This window comes from Perissodus microlepis, chromosome 9 (genome assembly GCF_051167445.1).
Source record: "Perissodus microlepis isolate ML-2025 ecotype Zambia chromosome 9, ASM5116744v1, whole genome shotgun sequence".
NCBI lineage: Eukaryota > Metazoa > Chordata > Actinopteri > Cichliformes > Cichlidae > Perissodus > Perissodus microlepis.
This window is the reverse complement of record NC_140469.1, coordinates 27548599-27570618: the sequence shown is the minus strand read 5'-3', so window position 1 is coordinate 27570618 and position 22020 is coordinate 27548599. Positions and strand designations below refer to the sequence as shown.

Below are 22020 nucleotides of genomic sequence, written 5' to 3'. Positions count from 1 at the left end.
CTGGCATCAGTGTCGAGTGACAGAATATAAAATACCTATTCCAGCCTCCTGATGTTTTATCACAGTTTATCACAGAGCACAAACGTCCTGCAGGGATTTAAAAATATCAGACATTGGCCTTGCACTAGCTACGATCAAAAAAAGAGTTATGAAATCAGAGTTGCTTTAAATCAAAATCCATTTATAACACCTTCTATGAGTAGCACTGCTGTGGGTGGAGCAGGGAACCAGGAGGAGCAGTCAGAATAGGAAGGTAGGTTTATGAACACGTGCAGGCACCTATCTGCAGCAGGGGGCTGCACACACGAATTGGCACAAACAGTAAAAAAAAGGGAAGGGGGCCCAAAAACCCTGAGCTGTAACACCCCTCGCCTTAAAATACAACCTACAAGGGGTTTGCTTTTCTTTCACATGGAGCCATCAGATATATCTCAGACACTTACTTTAATTATCTATGCTGAACAGCATATGAGGAAGTTATGTCTTTAGGAAGTGTGAGTTTCTTTTTAAGTGGTGGAATATTTGATGTTTATTGAACTCGGATGTGCTACTTCTTGAGCATCCTCACACTACAGACTTTACTTAAAGTTCATCATTGGGCTAAGACATGGCTTAAATAGGTTGGAAAAAAACATTCTAGTATCCTACCATTCCTAAGACCCCGAGAAAACTTAAACAGTGTATCATATGGGGTTATGCAGTTTGAGCTCAATTGAAAACACCAGGGGATACCTGTTCTGGGAAATTATTGGGATATGTGTATGACATATTGTGAGAGTCTAATGGGTATTTAAATAGCAGGAAAATATAATAAAGTTTATTTTTGGGGGTTTTTTTTTTCCACATAAATACATAATACACTGAAATGCACATATAAGCAAGAAAAGGGTCAAAGAAAGACAGCGCTTAAATACTAACTTTTTAAAAAATGGTTGGCACCATGAAAGACTGAAGTCAACACCAAGAATTAAATACAGGGTAACAGTAATATAATTAATCTGAAAGGTTTTTAGGAAGCATTCTCATTTGAATATATCTTTGAAAGTGAGGCCAAAGATGATACAGACAGGCAGCAATGCTTCACCAGAGAACTTGTGCTTCACTGCACCTTCTTCATTGTGGAAGTGACTGAGGAGGGAAGAGAGACAAAGGAGAGCTTTAGATTTTCTCTGTAAATACATTCAATGTGTTTGTGTGTCTGTGTGTTAGCACAACTTACGATTCTGGACCCACTGAGCGTTAGGATCGGCGCAAAGCTGACCATATTCTGTGTTGAAACTGGAAAAAAAGAATGTTTTAGAGATTGCATGTGTTTATGATTGTGTGTAGGACAACATGGGCTGACTTACATTATAGCCTTCACACAGGGATATGATGAAGCCTGCTCGCGATATGTCTCCCCCACCACCTCAGGGCTCATATCGAGGTTGGTAACATCAACGCAGCAAGGGCGTTTCTTCGTAGGACCACGGATACCTGAGAGGAAGGAGGTTAAAACGGATTTATCTTACCTGACAAAAGTCTGATTAGAAGGAAAACCAAAGTTAACTCCAGGTTTAAAATGTGATGAAACTCCTTACATCACTAAACACAACATAGCTGTTGAAATGTTACCTAAAATTACGTGACAGTGAGCAGGCTTTTTTGTGCATCACTCTGTAAACATTTTACACTTTGATTATTCAAAGTAATTTTAACATTTTCATTCAAAGTGTATTGAAAATAGTAACTCATATGGACCTTTGTTTTGGCAAAGTATGTTCTTCAACATCTTCATCAAACAGAAACAGTGGGCCAACAGAGTATTTGCAGTAGAAAGTCTCACCGCTTGGGGCTCATCTTAAGACTCTAGTAATTACGTTCATCATCGACAGTGTGTGACTGTTTTTGTTACCAGGACCATATTCCATAAATATAATTAAACAGAGGTGAGATTTGACTCCCGTTTTATATCTGAGACACTTACTGTAATTTTACATGTGGAACAGGAATATGAGGATTTTATGTCCCTACGAAGTGCGACAGCTTCTTTTAAAGTGGTGGAATATTTGATGTTTATTGAACTTAGATGTTCTACTTCTTGAGCGACGTCTGATTCTGTTGTGTTGACATCCACTTCCAGTTTAAATGGATGTGCCAGATGTGGATTTGATGAACAAAAGCTGGATGTTGTTCCAGAAATTACTTTTGCTTTCATTTTTTTTACTTTACTCAACTCCTACCCATCAAATTGAAATGTAAACAATTGGTAGACATGATCTTGCAAATGAATTTTCAGTCTTGAATTGTTCTTATTGTTATTAATTGTCAACAAAGAACATTGGCGAGAATATGAGGCAATAAGCTTCATTTATTAACATCATTCTTTTATCAAAGACAAAATTCAGATATGCAGCTAGCTGAATGGTGAACATCATTATCACACATTTGCAACTTATCATGTTCTGTCTCTGTGTCTTTCATTTCCTGTTTGTATATGACATTATCATAGTTATGCAATGAGTCACAATGTGCACCTCTCACAGCAGAAAGCTTGAAAACTAAACAGCATTAAGATTTATTTACAGAGTGCTCATATAGCTGAAATGGAACCCCTGCATCCACTGTGGTATTTTGTATGATAGTTGAATGGTGCGAGGGATGCTTAGCATCATGAGACAGAACCCATAAATCAAAGGAAGTACACATTTGCATGTAGATATGCATAAATGTATAATCACTATACATCAAATGAAAATATTTCACAATCAAAAGAAAAGTCAGGAGAATGATGTAAAAATCTCCTTCTCCTAAATTTAAATGTAAAGGACACCTTTTAAAATGTCATGACTGACTGCACGTTCAGGGATGTCTGGAGTTTGGTGGATAGAACGCAAGAGTGTAAATGCTGAAAAGACTGTTTAAAAGTACTGAATGAGCAGATACCAGAAGTAAAGGTTTGTGGTGAGAGAAACTAGCAGAGTCGTTGCCTAGTGAAACCCACGAGAGTCCACCCCCTTTCACCAAAAAGTAAGTAATTGCTGTAAAAGTAGCTACTTAATCAATTTTATATATCTTTGGAGAAGTAAGAGTATAGTTACCTGCAGTGGAGCTGAAGCACACACATACTGAGAGCAGGAGGAGAGTGACGGAGAGAATCTTCACAGACATTTTCACCGGTGGTCTGGCTCACTGATCAGGTTGTGATTATGCGAGTTGATTCCTTAGTTATTTATTGATAAGCGCAGGAACATCTGCAGGCGTGACTGATGACGCGTTTCTATAGGTTTGTATATTTGTGTGTGCGTCGTTGTGACATATCACACCTCCGCCTCTTGTCAGGAAGATTTTTCTATTTCAAACCACCAACATCTCACTCTGAGCTTTCTGAGAAACAGCCTCACATACACAAAGTTCACAGAAACTTGTGTACAGCCCAGTGACTGACTCCAACACCTCCATTGTCATGAATGATGTATCTAGACCCCTGAAGATTTCAGTTTTTCGATTTTCACTGACAGTGACTGTTTATCTGTTGGAGTTCATAAAAAAAATAACCATGAATTGTTGTGGTTGTTATGAATCAGGACTCAAATGGAAATAAAAGTAATGCATGATGACTCTGATGCACATTTCTCCACATTTGCATAACTGACTGACTTTTTGGGTCCTTATCGAGATACATTTAATCTTAAATTCTCACAACTTAAACTTTTTCTTGCAATCTAAACCATTAAATTAAATTCTTTTGATTTTCTTAATGGATTCTTTTATTTAGGGTTGAATTTAGTGCTACAGGGGCTTGGGATCAATGTCCCTTTGCGTGAGACAAGCTTTAGTATTCAGACTGATGGCCTCTAATTTGACTGTAGAATACTTTGATATACAGAGAACTTCATGGTCAATTCAATGACTGCAAGGTGCCCAGGTCCTGTTGTTGCAAAACAAGCTCATACACCTCCCTTCCAGCACTGTGCTTGACAGTTTGTATGATATATTTGTGCTGATATGTTGAATTTGGTTCCGTGTTTATGACCAAACATCTCCTCTTTGGTTTCGTATGTTCAATTGTTCCAGAAATTTTTTTCATTGCTGACAAGCAAGGCACCTTTGTTAAGGTCCCCTCACCACAGATATGCATGTGAGTGAGAGCACTGGGACACTGGAATAAAGGACCCCATTGTGGTCTGCACTGTGGATTGCGGCCTTAGGCTACGTCTACAATAGCCCGGATAGATTTGAAAACTTTAATTGGTCACATGACTGCATCATATCACTAACATGTGTCATCGTTTTAGAAAGTCTGCGTTTTCACTGTCCACACTGTGACGCGAAAGCACCGTCTTCAAATGTATTCGTTTTCGAGTGTGTTTTCAAAACGCTGTGTTTTCATCTCAGTGTGGATGGGAGGCCAAAACGGAGAGAAAACGATGCGTGTTCAAATGAAAATGCATTAGTGTGGACGCCTTAGTGTAGTGTGTCATTTATCTATCTAAGTTTCAGTTGTTTTTATCAGGTTTTCCCATTTTCAGCATCTCCAGCACTGTCTTTAAATATTAGATTTTTTACAGTTTGTTTTGTGAAATCAACTACTATAATAAGTCTATTACACTTCTACCTTCTAGTCCCTAAGGACACCAAAGTGCTTCACACTGGTGATGGCAAGCTACATTGTAGCCACAGCTGCCCTGGGGCGCACTGACAGAGGCGAGGCTGCCGGACACTGGCGCTACTGAGCCCTCTGACCACCACCAGTAGGCAACAGGTGAACTGTCTTGCCCAAGGACACAACGACCAAGACTGTCGGAGCCAGGGCTTGAACCGGCAACCTTCCGTTTACAAGGCGAACTCCCAACTCTTGAGCCACGAGCATGGATATGTATTTGGTGTTTCTGCAGAATACCAAATGTAACAAAAAATATATTGAGATGTTTCCAGCAAGTTCAGTAACCTTTAAAATTGAAGACTTGCTGAAGTTGAAGACAAAGACTCTGAAATATTCATTTTCAATTCCACCTCTCTGCCTCTGGCCCATCATTACAATATACTACTACGTCTTTAATCATCAGCATATTACTATTCTTAAACTGTCGGTATGAGTTCCAGTGTAGTGCTCTGTCACTTAGTCACTTCTGTTTTATAATAAATGCTGACGAGTTTCCAGAATGAACATCTTTCCTCTGTATCATAAGTCATGTGGTTCCTTAGGCCCCCTCAAATCAGGAAGTGGTAAATCTTTTCACCTATGCACAAGTTTTCAAATATGATATTCGTGGCATTTTTGACAGTCTTTCTTTATATTGCTTCTTTTCCAAACATGTTGCATGAGTATAAAAACTTTGCAAACTTGTGCTTTGTTTCCACGTTCTTTCTTTTTTAAATACTAAAAAAATACAAGCATAAAACAGAGGTACAAAATGACTACACTAAAACTGCTAAGGAGTGCAAAGTGACCACAGACAGAAAACATGCAGATGCAAAATCAAGAAATGCAGAAAACATGCAAAATATAAAGTTTGGGTTTGGAAATACAACAATAAAAATAGGTGCCATGTATCTTTAAATTAAACCACATCATTTTCTGACTGAGGTTTGATCTCTAACCACCTCAGCCATCTTTCACTCTCTATATATAGCATTCCTTCATTGACACAATGCTTCATATTATACACAAAAAGGACAGGAGTCAAAAACTCTTGTGTGTAGTCCATGTCTGACTGTATGGTTGTGATGTCTCAGGCTAGGTTCACTACACCCCACAGCCACAGGATCTGTAGTTCTGAACCTGGAGGACAGAAAGCCTTGTTGGCAGTGGGATACAAGTTGATGGAATCACTGGTCATTGGACAGGATGAGTGCCATAAAATACTAGAAAGAAGCCTAAAACGTGTAGTCTAACAAAGTTTACTGCTGTTCACAAAGAGGATTTTCTTCTTTTCCTTTGCTGCTTTACACACTCACCAAACATCGCTCTGACTGTTGCTTGTCACTATTATGCTCTAGCTGTCATGGCTGTCGTGGCTGTCATCCAAGCACAACACACTATGGTCCCCGTGTGATACTGTGTGATAAAGACATCATCCAAGTAGGCAGTGGCATATGCAGTATGCGGACACAGCACCCTGGAAAGTACTGGGGCTCTGAAAAAGCCAAAAGCAAGGTTGACAAATTGGTATTAACTGTACAGAGTGCAGTTTATAAGTAGTCTCTGTAGTCTCTGGAGATAAGGCAATCTACCAGCAGCCCTTGGTTAAAACCACTATCTTGAAAAAGCCAGCGGTTATTCACCAGTCCAGGTGATAGCTGACCAACTGAACTGTGAGACCTCATTATTCTTGCTGTAGATTGAACACACAGAACTGTATAGGCCTGTGTTTCTTTACTATAAGAACTGTGCTTTTGTGCATGACCCTCATGACTCTTGGTCGCAACTGGAATCTGTTGGCGTTTAGTGGTGGAGTAAATTGTCTCGTAATCCCTGGATTAATGGGTCAATCACTGGTTCCGCCACATGATCCCAAACAGACCTTTATAGGTGCTTTTAAACTGAGAATGTTAAAACATGCAGGGTAATTAACATCTGAGTGATTTTCCTATGGTGCTCATATGTGTGCATTGCTTAGTCTTTCACATGCTCACAGCTAGGCATATTGTAGTATTTCTTAATATTCACCAGCTTTCATGCAAAATAAAGTTCGTTTTGTTTGTTTTCCTGAGACTGAATTGGTGACTTAAATGTCAGTAAAACTGAAACTCTGCACGGAAACTAGAAAGATGAAGATTAGCACTGTAGTACGCCAACACCATCCACCATCAGTCTGTGGTAACAACATAGATGATGATGAAAGCAGGTCACTGCTTTCATAGCTGAGAAAAGAGAAATTCGAATCAAGCGGCTGTTTTAACTGTCTCTGCACACCAGCCAAAATAGGAAACTGCACTCAGGCAACTGATTCACATCGAGTGCTGACTGAACATTTTATTTTGTGTTTATTTCTGTTCATTTAGAAATGGTAGCAATGGTGGTGTGGTGTTATTCTTGTGTGCACAGAGCAGTTGTATTGTTACAATATTGGCAGAAATTTTTAAGAAGGTTTGAAAAATGTACATGACCCACTTCCTAGTGGAAGTTGAGTAACAATGAACCAAGTGGAAAAAGGCTTAGTGAGAGTTAAATCACTTCTATGAATTTAATCTTTAGTTATTTTTTTAATGTATTTATTAGTTTTCTTTTTTTTATTTAATTGAAAAACTGACTATGGATGAAGTTTAGCTGCTTCCTCAACTGTTCTCATTAAGAAGAACAATAAATAAGTCCTGTGTTACTGGCCATCCTACATTAAACAAAGAAGACACAGAGAATAGCATCCCAAAGACCAGTGTCAGTGAAATACAGCTGCAATAAGTAGCTCTGCTGTGGTTGGAGCAGACAGGTTATGGGCACGCTGACGAGCAGGAGCAGGCATGTACTTGCTACAGCAGGGCTGTACCCACATAGCAAAATTGGTATGGCCCAGATCTGGCCCACACAATATGCTTACACATGGCCCACATACAACAAAGAATGACGGCCCTTTGGTGGGCCAGATCAGGTTTGCCAGAGGTGGCCCACACATGGGCCAGCACAAGGCCAGACACACTGGTGGTCCTTTGCTGGCCCATGTGTGGATTACCTCTGGCAAACCTGGTCTGGGCCACCAAAGGGCTGTCGTTCTTTGTTGTATGTGGGCCATGTGTAATTTGTGTGCAGCCATGGGCCAGTTGCAGACACACTGCTGGTCCAGAACAGTTTCAGCTCTGGCCCCAGATGTCAGCCTAATATGTACCTTATTCAAGCCATGTAAAAACAACATGTGCTGGAACATAATAGTGCAAAAGTAACACGACAAAACTGTTCAGACAGTGAACAGACTGATTCTTAAATGGCACTTTTCTACTCTACATAGCAGGGTGTATGTCAACCAGATGTGGGCCAGGTCTGGCAATGATGGTACTATTTATGTTCCTGTTTTCCTATTTTAGATAGAAGACCGAAATGCCACGTTGCAAAACTATACTGCTATGGTAGCCAACGTTTCAAATGCAGGTTTGTGAGTGTACACTTTATCCAAAACCTGGTGAGGGTTTACTCATGTTTACCACTAGGTGGCTGTAGCTCAGGAGGCAGAACATCCTTCAAGGTTTTTGTTTGTTTGTTTGTATCCCTGTGTGTGCAGCCGTATCAAACAGATGGAGTGATTGAATGTTCTTTTCAGTGGTGGAATTTTTTGGCCTGATTTTTTTTAACTTGACTGACAAAAAATAATTGGAGATTATCTATCAGAATTTCAGGAGCAGGACCACCCCTCCAAACACGCTCCTTCCGGTTGTCATCTATATAGGTTCCCCCAGTTCTGCAAGCTGTTCATTCTCATCTACGTGCCCCACCCTCCCTCACTCCTTGTTTTCCATTCGTTAACTTCTTCATTTCTATTTAGTGCATGGGGATCTGCCAGGCCCGGGAGCCATCACCAGTCCCCTTCAAGGCCTTCCCCAAACCACAGCTCAACTCATGTCAAAGCATTCACTTTTACCTACTAAAACAATATCAAACCTAAATAAGACTTGGGCCCAGCTAGTGAATAATAAATTAAAAAAACATGGATGTTCGACTCTTTGAGTGTCAGGAGCAGCTGATCCTTTTGCGCCCACTTCTCTGAGTAAGGAGCTCCTAGTGGCTGAAGTCAAGCTCTCCAACCACTACAGTAAGTGTTTTGACCTCTATTAGAAACTCTTGATGATGACTCAAATAAAAGTGTATCATATTGGCTCATGTACTGGTGGAATCATGCACAATTCTGGGAAATTACTGGGAGATATGTTTGTTGTCTTCTGTGAGTAGACAAGAGTAAACAAGACTAGAAAAAAATATTTGCTCAATAATACAAAAGTTTATTTTTTTATATTATTTTTTGCTGCCAGAATGTGCTTCACATCAACACAAGAAAGAAATTCATGAATAAGCAAGAAAGACAAAAACAAAGGAAGTCAAAGCGTATCCATTTGAAAACAGCTGGTCCAAAAAAAGACTAAAGCCGTCACCTAGAATAAACAATAGGATTACTCAACAGGTTAGAGTAAATGTAAATGAAAGCAGAAAGAAACAGTTACATTAAGAAAGCGCTCGAGTTAAAATACGTTTTAAGGAGACAGGCAGTGATGCTTCACCAAAGAACTTCACTTCACTACACCTTCGTCATGTTGGCAGTGACTGAGGAGGAAGGAGAGACAAAGGGAGCTTCAGATTTTCTCTGCAAATACTTTTCATGTGTTTGTGTGTTAGCATAACTTACGATCCTTGACCCACTGAGCGTTAGGATCAGCACAAAGTTGTCCTCCGTTTCCTGTGTTAAAACTGTAAATAAAAGACAGAAGGTTATACAGATTGTATGTTTGTATGTAGGACAATGTGCTGACTTACATTATAGCCTTCACACAGGGTGGTCTTGCAGCCTGCTGACGATATGTTTCCCCCACCACCTCGGCGCTCTTATCCATGTAGTTGACGTCAACGCAGCACGGTCGTCCCTTTCCAGGATGAGCTGGAACTGAGAGGTAGGAGGTTAAAAATTTATTTATACAACCTGAGAAAGTCTGATTAGAAGGAAAATCAAAGTTTTACAGATTTTCATTAAACTGTCTCACACTTGGGAGCCATCTTGAAACTCTTTTTTTAGTACAGTTTGGTGATAAACAAGCAAAACAAACATAAATTCAAATTTGCAACCCACAGATTTCAGAGCAGATGGGCTGAGTGCCATGTTTCTCACATGTGTCTCTGACAAAAAATGGACGCTGAGTAAAATTGTCTGAGGTGTTTGTTATGAGAATCACAAACAATCAGAAACTTTCAATAAATATAGAAGAGAGAGTTCACCAAATTTTTGAAACTTTTAAAAGGATTCATTTTCACTTTGTCTTTAACTAAATAAATAACTCATTTTGCACATCAAACTGAAACATAAACAGTTGGGAGCCGTCGTCTCCATAGGGTACGGTGAGGCTCTTCACAAACAGCTAGGAGCCAACATCAGAAATTGTAACTGCTGTTATCAATTTGATATATTTTATCTCTTTTTTCCTTTAGAAAAGTAAGAGCATAGTTACCTTCAGAGGAGTGGCAGCACACACATATTGAGAGCAGGAGGAGCGTGATGGAGAGGATCTTGACTGACATTTTTATTGGTGGTCCGGCTCACTGATCAGGGTGAAACTGAGTTGATTCGTGTTTGGTTATTTATTGGTAAGTGCAGGAACATCTGCAGAGTGTTTCTGTGCATTTGTGTGGTGTGTGGTACATAACATGTCTGCCTGTTATCAGATTTTAATATTTCAAACCACCAACGTCTCTGAGAACTTTCTGAGAAACAGCCTCACACAACATTCACAGGCACTTAAATATGGTGTTCAGCCTGACGAATGATGACTGACTAATTTTTGTTTTTCCATTTTAACTGACAGTGGCTGCTGACCTCTTGCAGTTAAATGGAAATTAAACAAACCCATCCAGTGATTGTTGTAATGCACAAGTCAGGTCTGAAGTGAAATTAAAAGTAGCTGTTAATGCCTCTTAACAACATCTGTTAACTGACTGACCTCTGGCTGCTTATTTTTCCAGTTTGTTTGCAGGAGGAGGAAAAGGATGGAGCAGTTAAGAACATTACCTTTATATTTATCATACAAAAAAGACAAGAACACTGCATCCAGGATAGAAGCATGTGTATTCATCTTTGCTTTGTCTTGTTGGCTTTATGTTCAAACATAAAAACTAAAAGAAAGACCACATGTGTGCCCTTATTAGTATATGGATTTGTGTTGGTGTGTGGAACTATAGCCTAAGGTTTATATTGTTAACTGGTAATTAGGAGACGGTCGAGTGTCAAACAGGTTATATAAATAAAATACTCAAATCCTCAAAAAATGTTGCCAACTGTTGTGTTTAAACATCTGCAGAATATGAAATATAACATACCAAGATGTTTCCAGCAAGTCAAAAGTAAAGACTTCCTGAACCTGATGACACAGAATCTGGAATATTCATTTCTACTTCCACGTCTCTGCCTCTGGCTCATCGTTACAATATTACCTCGTCATTCATCAACATATTACTACTGTCAAACTGCCTGGATGAGTTCCAGTGTAGTGGTGAGTTACTCAATCCCTTGGCTTTTTCTAATAAATGCTGACATGACTTTCCAAAGTCAGCATCTTTCCTCTGTATAATAAATCATGTGGTTCATCAGGCCCTGTCAAACTAGGAAGTGGTAAACCTTCTCCCCTATGTGCCAGCCAGTTTTCAAATATCACACCGACGTCGTCTTTCTCGATTACGCTTCCTTTCCTATCATGTTGCACGAGTGTTAAAAAGAGCAATCGAATCTTGTGGTTTGTTAGGTGCAACTTTGCAAACCTAAGCTGTGCTGCCATGTGTTTTCTCTATCTCAGGTTCTCATCTCCTTTTCAGTATCCCTTCACTTATTTGTAGTTCATGTCTGGCCATGTGGAGACAACCCAGGCCAGGCCGACAGTGCCGACATCAGGTTCACAATCGACAGCCACAGAATGTGTTGTTCTGAATTACACCAGAGTGTCTCATTGCATACAGGTGGATTCAATCACTGGTTATTTACTGACTGTGGATCAGAACTATAAAATACAGGAAAGAAGCCAGCGCTACAGGGTCCAGGGTGAAGAAGCCTCTCAGAGCTGTGGAGGGCTTGACCAGGTTCACTAGCAGGTGGTACTGCTGCTGTAGACTGGGGAGCATGATCATCTGCTCACCATCTAATACATACACAGGAACAAGGTTGCACACTATGGGTGGAGAATACATCACAGGACCATGTTAAACTGGCTTCCTGCCAGTTGGAGAATCTTTCAGAGATGCTATGTTTCTAATGTTATGTTTCTGATGACTGATGTTTCTTGTAATAATAGTGGATTCATTTTGCCCTGTTCTCTTTGGAAAGAAGAGCCTTTCTCCTGTTGGCCATTACAAACAAGCCATACATTATCAGTCTTTTTCTAATCAACTAGAACTTTGTTCCCATTTAAAATAATGGGCAGCGCACAACAGGTGAAGAAGAGAGTGCAGGCGGGCTAGAGTGGGTGATAACATGTGTCAGGAAAAGGACGTTTTACAAGATGGTAGTTAGACTTGCTATGATGTATGATTTAAAGCGATGATGGCATTAACAAAAAGCATGAGGCTAAGCTGAAGATGCAAAGATTTAATTCAGAGTGGCCAACTGGTCAGAGATAAAAATTAGTATATCAGAGGAGAAGTTCGATTTGAGCAGTCCGGAGATAAAGGCAAGGTTGAGATGATCTGATCATGTGTAGAGCAGGGATAGAGGACAGAGGATTTTAAAGCTGCCAGGCAAAAGAAAAAAGGAAGGTTTGATGGGTCAGGCCTAACCGGTTATTTTTGTGCATTAGTTTGCGATTAAACAAAATTTGATTGAAGAATGTTTTAAACGATAGCAGAACAACAACATAAGTCTTCTAAAAGAGACGATCTCACAGTGGCACACACTTTATTTCAGCTACTAATAGTAATTATCTTGCAGTGAACCAAGAATCTTTTGTGTTGGGCTGGAGTGCACATTTTAACACTTTTGTCACAGCGCGGTCCGCTAGTGTGTTAGTTAGAGCAAGGCCCAAGAGCAGACAAAGGCAAGGAGACGTGATATGACTTAACAAAATGCAAGCCTTTATTATGGCTGATGACAGAAGGCAAAAACAAAAGCTACGATGAGTGCAGGGAAGACAACTAAACTGGAAAACAGACTAAGAAAAACCTATGAAACTGTGATAAAGCTATGAAACTTCGAGAACTAATTCTATGACTGTGGCTTTGAGAAACGTGACAACTATGACGAGACATAACTGGGACGTTTACACAGACGACGCGACATAGACTGAATGAAACACAGAGACTAAATACACATAAGGGATAATCAAGGGAAGTGGCCACACATGGGAGCACAGCTGACACACATGAACCTAATGACAGGACAGGGGAAGTGAAACTAAATACAAAGAACAAAGAACACTGGACTCTTTCAAAATAAAACAGGAAACATGGAGATGTAGACATGACACAAGGGAACCTGATAAACCATTAACTAAACTGCAAACTAGGCCTCACAGAATAACTAGATAACTAAAAAGAATACAAATGAAATGACAAAATAACATAAAACTCAGAAACACTGGGTGGCATGGCCTTTCCTGTGCTGCATGCAGGGACATTAAAGATAGCTGGCTGTTTTCTTTCCCCCACGTGATGGCAGCAAAGGTGTAATAAACACTGACCAGTTGTCACTATGATGGCTGAATTGTTACAACAGGCTTATGTTGTATACTCTGTGGATGATGTTGTGTGCAGCTGAACTTTAGGGATTTTTAGTTTTATTGTTAATATCATTTCTATTTATTTCCTTTATTACTCCAAAAAGTTGATTCTGTTCATCTGGACGTAGCGTTTTGTGGGAGAAACGTTTCGTCACTCATCCAAGTGACTTCTTCAGTCTCAGCTGACTGCAGGTTTCCCCAATCTTATAAACAGTACATTTACATAATGACTGAAACCAGCCCACTGAAGGAACAATGGGCTGGGAGGTCCATTGGAGATTTTTTGGAGATTTACTTTCCTGGATGATTGAGAATGCATCAAGACATTTCCTTTATTAATTAAAAAAATCTCATCCAACACACAGAGGTGATCAGGTTGATGGAGCAGGCATCCAACCACCAGTCCAGGGATTATTAGAGAACCTGCTCCACCACTTGAGTGCCTACTTATTTTAATTTCTAATGTCTCGCACGTTTTTCTTTATTGTTTTTACTGCAACACAGCCTCAAAAGGCAGCAGGACTTAATTTTCACCTGCAGGGTGAGACCAAGAGTCATGAGATTCTAACTTCACAGGCCAATAATAAAATAGTTTAATTAACATTATTTCATTATTATTTAACTTTATTGTTTATTTTTAAGGGATGTAAAAGTAACACCAGGTATCAAAGTGATTCAGTGGCTGTACTTCTCACAGTATTATGTTTACATGCTTACAACTTCAGTCACCTTTCTCAATCATTATGTGTTAATGGACCTCTCTGCATTGACTTATTGCTTGTTATTAATCCCTGGCTCTCTTCCACAGCACGTCTTTATCCTGTCTTCCCCGTTTCACCACAACCGGTCGCAGCAGATGGCTCCGCCCCTCCCTTACATCAACACCAGCAAATGGGAACTAGTGCAATATGAAAACAATTGTGTCTGTTGTTTATACAGTAGACATATTTGTATATATATTGTACACATATATTTTAGATATATGTTCTGTGTTTGTTCCTTTTTGTTATTGAGTGACTGCGTCTTTCTTTGCACAGAGAGAATTGCACCTCAGTTTCGTTTTGTTTCTTCTCTACAAAAGATTCTAATTCTGAATGTTAACCTCGTGAACGGTTGCTGCTGATGTTTGCTGCTGTTGCTCTGCTATTCCCTGCTACACGTTACGCAATAATGTAAATTTATTGAGATCTGTTATTTAAATCGTAGCAATTTAAATGACAGATCTTGTTTTAGAACTTAGTTTTTGTATTTATTTTAATGTTTATTTATACTTTTAAACCTGTTGTTTAGCAGAATGCTGCAAATACCAAGACCTAAGAATTCATGTTTTTTTTCACATCATGTCAAATGTTTGAATGACATTAAAGTCTGATTCTAATGCCAGACACGGATATAGATCTATCCATGTAAGAAGCAGAAACCATCAAAAATCTATTTCACCTCCTTTAGTGCAAATTGTTCTGCTAAGGCAACAACAAGAAACCCACAAAACAAAATGGTTTGGCAGGTGTGGGCTACAGACCATTACTTTCTTCTCCTCCTGATTATTTGTTAGTGTCCTTATTACATTTGACAGCGTGAGATGGCATCTGCACCCTGTACACGTTGCACAGGTAGTCCAATTCCCCCAAGTTTGCAAACCCTTTGTGCCCTTTGTGATTCACCTTCAGATCCACTAGGCCCCAAAAAGCACACTGCTGCCACACCAGTACTAGAGGTTTAAAAACTTAGACCAAATACAAACACCCACAACCTGTGCTGAGAAATGTGATATAGACTGTTGTGCAAAATGTTTTTACTGGGTTGCAGCTGGAATTTTCACACCCATTTCCCACAGTTACTGTGTGGAATTAGGTTTGTTAGATTCGGAAAATCACAGAAAGGCCAATACAGAGCTTCATCAAGCTGACACTGGAAAAGTGTGTGTGTGTGTGTGTGTGTGTGTGTGTGTGTGTGTGTGTGTGTGTGTGTGTGTGTGTGTGTGTGTGTGTGTGTGTGTTTGGGTGGGGTTAAATCAGAGTAAGGTCAATGTCGTTGGGAAGCAAAAAGAACAAAGCAGAAATGCAAAGCTGAAGTTCCACAGTGTGGATGCTATGTACCCCTTCTACACATTAAAATAGCTTCAGTTACAGTAAGCAGAGTTACTTATGCACAATAAGACTCATACGTGACATTAAGAAACTAAACATTTCACAAGATGCGGGCCTCAGGCAGACATTCAGTCTGATTTCACTTTCTGTTTCCCTGAATTTGTGCAATTCCATCCTTCATCATCCAGTCCACTTAAAGATATTCATGTTTTTCTCCTTTTACATACAAAGTCATTATTTCAGAGTATTATAGCAAGAATGTATCAAAAGCACTAAACTCTTCTGTCAGCCATTTACACAGAATTTCTTGCATCAACTCTGTACGTGTGGTTAACCACAAGTTATATAGACGTGGGAAAAGTTTGAGCGTACGTGACAGCAAAGGAAATCATATGTGTTCAGCTGCAACAGATGCATCGAAATTGTGTATTTCGTCCCTGCACAGACTCTTTTTTTTTGTCTTTCAGAGGAAGGGCTGGCAGAAGCATTTCTACCAACTCATCAAGCTTCTGAACTGAGGATGCATGCAGCACAACAGGTCCATGAACACACACATCAACAGCAGGATTTCTGGTTGTTCTGGGGGAGACAGGAAACACTCATTTCTAGCTAAATCGTTACCACGACTCAGATCAGTGCCAGCAACAGGCAGCTGATCTGGCACACCCACTCACTCTGTGCCAGACATCAAGGTTAGAAGAGCACAAATGTGTGACACACATCAAAAAAGCTTGTTGTTATTCCCCACACCAACAAATCTGTGTCACAGTATGACTGTGCTCAGGAAAAGTGCTCTACATAACATATTGCTATAGAATTCTTCACTCAGTATTTCAGTTTTTGATTTCTGGGCTGCTCCAGAAACAACTGCTGACTAAAAATGTGCAGACAGAAATGAAAAAATAATATTTCCTTTGGGGGAAGAAAAATGACAAGCACAAGCTCCTGGCCTAGAACTAACCAGTGCATAGCATGGATGTGGCTCCCCTGTTCCACTTCCAAGGACGTTACAGTATCCCAGCAACATCTTCAGTCCAAAACAAATTTGTGTATTTATTCTTATCTTTTAGACCCCTACTTTAACTCTTAGAGATGCTAGATGAGTAGTTTCTGAACTCCCAAAGCATTTTCAGTGGGAGAAATATTAATAATGACAGCAACATTATCATCCTTCTGGCAGTCAAGGGAGGGTGCACAGTTTTGCTAAAACAGAAAGACTATTGTGAGAAAATGTTGTCACTGCTCAGTGAGAAAAATCTTATGAGCCCCTGAAATGAGACCCAGGAAGTGGTTACAGGCAGGGGGTGATAGACTGTGTGAAGCAGTTAGAACAAGAATATGCCACTGATGGGACCTCATACCACAGACTATACCCAAGTCTGTATGGTTTAATGAAGATACATAAAGACGGTGTACCTTGAAGACAAACTGTCTGTATGATCCACTCAGTCACCTATAACATTGCAAAGTTTCTGGCTTCGATCCTCAACCCGTTGACAGGCAGCCCTAAACACCACATCCACAACACTTTGCTGTTTCTTAGGAAGGTGAGAGATGTTGTTGTGGAGGCAGATGAATCAATGATCTTGTACAATGTTACATCTCTCTTTACTTGTGTAACAGTAACTGAAGCAGTGGAGATAGTTTGTAAGAGATTACAAGATGATCCCAACATCAGCAACAGAAACAACATTACAAACAAAAACAGGCGCAGACTCTTAAATGTGCTGTACAGTCTAATTACTGATTTTTTGTGTATTGTCATGATTTTTGTTTTTCCATTCTGGTTGACAGTGACTGTTTTTTTTTCTCTTGTAGTTGAATAAAAAACAAACCACACAGTGATTGTTGGCATCTGTCACAGAGGCTGGCATGTTTGAATGACAAAGAAAAACGACTATTTTTCTTTTAATTTAATTTAATTTGCTTGTAATTTACATTTGACATTAATTTGACATTAAGTTATTTTGTCCTTTGAAACTAATTAAAACTCACTTCAAAATGTAATATTGAAATCTATAGATTGTAATTTCAACACATATATGCAAAGATTAGAAAAAAAAAACTTCAGGGTGGCTCGTTTTTATTTAGGCATTAAACTGGACGTCTACCACATACTTGTGTTGTTGCTGCCATCCGGAGCATTTTAATGGCATGGAATTAACATTTACGTGACACAGCACCTAGCTGTACCAGCTTTACAGAAGCACATAAGCGCAAACATAAAATAAAATAAAATAAAATAAAATAAAATAAAATAAAATAAAATAAAATAAAATAAAATAAAATAAAATAAAACTAGAATGTTGGCATCATGACAGACTGAAGTCAACACTAAGAATAAATTACAAGGCTACTCCAAAGTTAAGAGTAAAAAAGTAAAGAACAGTTATAAGACAGTTATATTAAAAAAAAGGCGCTCTGGTTTAAATTAAAGGTCATTTCAAAGGAGATATAGATGATGCAGACAGGCAGCGATGCTTCACCAGAGGCTTCGTACTTCACACCTTCGTCATGTTGGCAGCGACTAGTGAAGAAAGAGAGAAAGTGGAGCTTCAGTTTTTTGTGCAAACACTTTTCTCGAGTTTGTGCCTGAGTCTGTGTGTTAGCATAACTTACGATCCTTGACCCACTGAGCTTTCGGATCAGCACAAAGCGGTCCGTCATTTGTGTGGAAACTAGAAATAAAATGAAAAAGTTATGGAGATGTGTGTGTTTATGTTCGTGTGTAGGGCAACATGTTCAGACTTACATTATAGCCTTCACACAGGGTGATCCTGCAGGCTGCTCACGGTATGTTTGCCCCACCACGTCAGGGCTCATATTGCGGCTGGTGACCTGAACGCAGCACGGCCTTCTCCTTGGAGCATGGCGAGCTGAGAGAGAAAGTAGATCAGACATTTATGTATTTGACCTGAGAAGTGTAATTGAACAGAAAATCCAAGTGAACTCCAGGTTTAAAATAAATAATAAAACTCCTCTAAATAATAATAATGATAAAAAAAAAATGGTTGTTGAAATGTTACTTTTTGTAATGAATGAAATTTTGTAAATGTTTTTGTGCTTAACGCTGTAACCATTCTGACACTATGGAAACAAATAAGAAAATGACTTGATGAAACATCAAAGTGCATTACACATAGTAATTCAAACCAATCTGTTTCCACTAACAGATATGAAGAATTTGTTATTGTTCATTAACCCTGTTTATAAACAGGAAAAGTGGACCAGCTGAGCAGAAGAAAATCTCACCACTTGGGGGCCTCTTGAGGCATTTCTACATATTTATTTGGTGTAAGATGGACAATGTGTTACAATGTAGCCACTGAACAATACTGCAGACATAACTATGCCAGATGTCTAAATAGCAAATCTCTATAAAGACGGTGTTTTGAATCTTTGTGTCACCCTTAAAATGTCGGCAGTGTTGATTAGCCAGAGGCTTGTACAAGTCAGCTGACAGCATAAATTGCATAAATATGGTTTATCAATCCAAACGATATATAATCTGAAAACTTCTACTAAACCTTCACTTTAAAAAAACAAAACAACAAATTTAGACATAAAGGAGCATCTTTTAAAAGGCCATGACTAACTGACCAAATTTATCCTGGGAAACACCGTCTACTACAGACATCTGGTGCTTGGTGGGTAGAAGGTGAGAGTGTAAAAAATGGACAGAATACAACTGGTGCCAAAGTTTATATAAACCATTTTTTGATAGTGAGTTACAGCTACATATCAAATAAATAAAAGGACTGGGTAGTTAGGATGTGCAGTAATAGCTGTCAGTTAATTCATGTGCAAGCTAGTGAAGCTATATCCACTCCCTGTCACTCCTACTGTAAGATACACAAACTGTAAGATATGTGTTTGATGTTACAGTAGGTAAGCTCTACCTACTGTAACATCAAACACATATTACTTCTGTTTTACCCCCAAAATAAGCAAAGTATATCACACACGTGCTCAAAAACAGAGCTGTATAGTGTATGTGTCAAACATGTCTGCTAAAGCATAAAAATGCAGTGAAGCCTTAAAAGTCTTCAGTTTACTACACAGGCATGACAGTTTGCAGCAAGTTGCAAGTTTTTCTAAATCTTGCCAACTTATTTTTAACCATTGAGAGTAAAAAGAAAAACCCAATGCAAATGAATGTTCTGTGCGTTTCTAAGTCCACTGTGATCTGTAATAATCATGTAGTGAGACCCACTGTTGGAACTCCACTTTCTCAGGGTGTAAATGTTTACTTCTTTATATTAAAATGAGAGTTGGTTACTATGCAATTGTATTACTGTTTGCGCAAACTTGAGATCGACTTGGCCTAATTGTGGGCCATTGACACCCTTCATGTAGACAAAAATAAATGTATGTGTACATGAAAGCAGGCCTAAGCAGCAGTAACGTTGTTACGAAACTAGCCTGAGATGAAAAGCTAAGTCCCTGCAGTGAGGTAATGACAAATTCAGTTTAACTCCTTTTTATTTATATAGCAGCAAACCACAACAACAGTCTCTTTAAAGTGTTTCATATTGTAAGACAAGGACCCTACAATAATATAGACAATATTCAATCGGTTTAATACATCTTATCTCTCTTTTTTTCTTTAGAGAAGAAAACACAGTTACCTGCAGAGAGCTGCCAGCACAGATAGACCGAGAGCAGAAGGAGAGCGATGGTGTGGATCTTCACGGACATTTTCACTGGTGGTCTGGCTCACCGGTCAAGTTGCAACTAACACAAGTTGATTAATGTTTGGATATATATTAGAGAGTGAAGGAAAATATGCAGAGAGAACTGCTGACGTGCTTCTGTATGCCTGTGCGCTTGTGTGTGTGGTTGTGGTACATCACACCTCCACCCCTTTACAAGTTTGAACTTCTAATGTACCAGCTTTCCGAGAAAAAGCTTCTCACATACACAGAGATGTGCAAAGACACTTAAATGTGGTCTACAGTCACATGATTGATGCTGCCAGTTTGTGCATTGTTATTAGGGACCTCTGATTATATTTGTTTTTCCATTTTGACTGACAGTAAATTCCTAGCCCTTCCTTCTAGTTAAAATAAAAAAACAAACAAACCACAACATTTCCACGTTGACAGAATTTTTTTGTCTGCTTATCTAGGTATCAACAAATCCTCAAACTCTAAACGTTCTGCTTGTAATTTAAGCCATTTAATTGAACTATATAAGGTTTCCTCTTAAAGTTAAACTGTTTTGCCTCTGAAACAGGTATAATTAAAGAAATCTAGAGACACTACAACTGCTTCTTTGATCCTTCTAATATACTTTTTAGCAGAAGATCAGAAAAGTTTCACACTCTGCTCTGGAGGAAATGTAAATTGTGACAAAAATATGAAGTTGTTGATCGTGTTAGTTTGATGAACCACACACGCAACGATCAAAATTTTCAGACACTTTTCTGACTGAGTAAATCCCCCAGTTAAAATATTCCTCTTCAGCCATATTCATCATCATCATCATCATCATTTATTTATATAGCACTTTAAAAACACACCTGGTAGACCAAAGTGCTGTACAATACTAATATGCACATAGTAATAAAACCAGACATAGCAAAAAAATTATAAAAAAAATAAATAAAAAATAAAAATAAAAAAAGTCAGTTACCCACAGAGTTAAAAGCCAGGGAATAAAAATAGGTTTTTAATAAAGACTTAAAAACTGGTACTGATGTAGCCTGTCTAATATGGAGAGGAAGGTTATTCCAAAGCATCGGCGCTGCAACAGAGAACGCTCGGTCTCCTCTAAGTTTCAGCCGTGACTTTGGCAGTTTATCAGGGGGAAAATGGTGTTGGCGTGTTATTTAATTTGCCCTCCTCGTAGCTATTGGCTACAGCTGTATTCACTTTTATCTGGGCTTAAATTTAGGCCCATGGCCCTAAATCAATGAACTGGACCTGTCTAGGTTTGTGCTGTTGGTGCATTTTTTTGAGTATTTTTATTGGAATTATTGGATGTGATTATAATATTGTCAAGACTTGAGTGAGAGTCTGGTGTTTCTCCACTGGCTTCCTGTGTTAACCCGTGTCTGCTTCCTGATTCCACACTTTTCCCTACTAACCTGGCATCTAGTTAGTCAGCGAGGCTGTATTTAAGACCAACACTGTCATCATTTCTCCACCAGTTCGTCAGCTACCTCATGGTGGTAACCAGGCCTCATTGCTTCTTCTGTTCATGCTCATGGTTTTAACTGACCTGGTTTTCTTGTGCCCACAGTTTCCTCATCAAGTCACCGCTTTGCTCACCCGCAGCTCAATGACCTGGATGCTGGTCTGCTTGGTAAGATTCTCCACACCTCCCTGCAATCTGTTCCTTGGGATCAAAACTACTCACTGTTTCACCCACCTGTCCTCCTGCCCATCATCTCCTCTGGATCATAAGAATAAAATAGGGTTGGAAGCTCATTTACTCACCTCACGGACCCTCACTCGGTTTCCCTCCCCAGAGTCTTACTACCTCCATCCACAGAATCAGTATTCCTCTCACCTCCTTATATTCACTCCTCACTTCCAGGTCCATTTCCATGCAC

General features: G+C 39.2%; 3 protein-coding genes across 3 annotated transcripts; all 3 read right to left on the bottom strand.

Annotated features, from left to right (window-relative positions):
* Nucleotides 1-42: 42 nt before the first annotated feature.
* Nucleotides 43-3252, bottom strand: LOC146380657 (C-C motif chemokine 18-like). Its single transcript, XM_084940202.1, has 4 exons — nucleotides 3081-3252; nucleotides 1350-1476; nucleotides 1220-1278; nucleotides 43-1128 (listed from the first exon to the last, which is right to left on the bottom strand). The coding sequence occupies exons 1-4, from the start codon at nucleotides 3148-3150 to the stop codon at nucleotides 1100-1102; spliced, it is 285 nt and encodes a 94-aa protein (XP_084796328.1). The 5' UTR covers nucleotides 3151-3252; the 3' UTR covers nucleotides 43-1099.
* A 5646-nt stretch (nucleotides 3253-8898) lies between these two features.
* Nucleotides 8899-10276, bottom strand: LOC146380656 (eotaxin-like). The gene is made up of 4 exons (XM_084940203.1): nucleotides 10126-10276; nucleotides 9440-9566; nucleotides 9312-9373; nucleotides 8899-9229 (listed from the first exon to the last, which is right to left on the bottom strand). Exons 1-4 carry the CDS (start codon nucleotides 10193-10195, stop codon nucleotides 9204-9206), a joined length of 285 nt encoding a protein of 94 aa, XP_084796329.1. The 5' UTR covers nucleotides 10196-10276; the 3' UTR covers nucleotides 8899-9203.
* A 6642-nt stretch (nucleotides 10277-16918) lies between these two features.
* Nucleotides 16919-20286, bottom strand: LOC146380655 (C-C motif chemokine 3-like). The gene is made up of 4 exons (XM_084940206.1): nucleotides 20093-20286; nucleotides 18217-18340; nucleotides 18084-18142; nucleotides 16919-17991 (listed from the first exon to the last, which is right to left on the bottom strand). Exons 1-4 carry the CDS (start codon nucleotides 20160-20162, stop codon nucleotides 17966-17968), a joined length of 279 nt encoding a protein of 92 aa, XP_084796332.1. The 5' UTR covers nucleotides 20163-20286; the 3' UTR covers nucleotides 16919-17965.
* Between the last annotated feature and the right edge of the window lie 1734 nt (nucleotides 20287-22020).

Coding starts and splice junctions, on each gene's coding strand:
- LOC146380655 (XM_084940206.1), bottom strand. CDS start 20,162: ATGTCCGTGAAGATCCACACCATCGCTCTCCTTCTGCTCTCGGTCTAT. Junction 18,143..18,216: donor CCCTGTGTGAAGGCTATAAT/GTAAGTCTGAAC, acceptor TTTTATTTCTAG/TTTCCACACAAATGACGGAC. Junction 17,992..18,083: donor AGCTCAGTGGGTCAAGGATC/GTAAGTTATGCT, acceptor TTTCTTCACTAG/TCGCTGCCAACATGACGAAG.
- LOC146380657 (XM_084940202.1), bottom strand. CDS start 3,150: ATGTCTGTGAAGATTCTCTCCGTCACTCTCCTCCTGCTCTCAGTATGT. Junction 1,279..1,349: donor CCCTGTGTGAAGGCTATAAT/GTAAGTCAGCCC, acceptor CTTTTTTTCCAG/TTTCAACACAGAATATGGTC. Junction 1,129..1,219: donor CGCTCAGTGGGTCCAGAATC/GTAAGTTGTGCT, acceptor TTCCCTCCTCAG/TCACTTCCACAATGAAGAAG.
- LOC146380656 (XM_084940203.1), bottom strand. CDS start 10,195: ATGTCAGTCAAGATCCTCTCCATCACGCTCCTCCTGCTCTCAATATGT. Junction 9,374..9,439: donor CCCTGTGTGAAGGCTATAAT/GTAAGTCAGCAC, acceptor TTTTATTTACAG/TTTTAACACAGGAAACGGAG. Junction 9,230..9,311: donor CGCTCAGTGGGTCAAGGATC/GTAAGTTATGCT, acceptor CTTCCTCCTCAG/TCACTGCCAACATGACGAAG.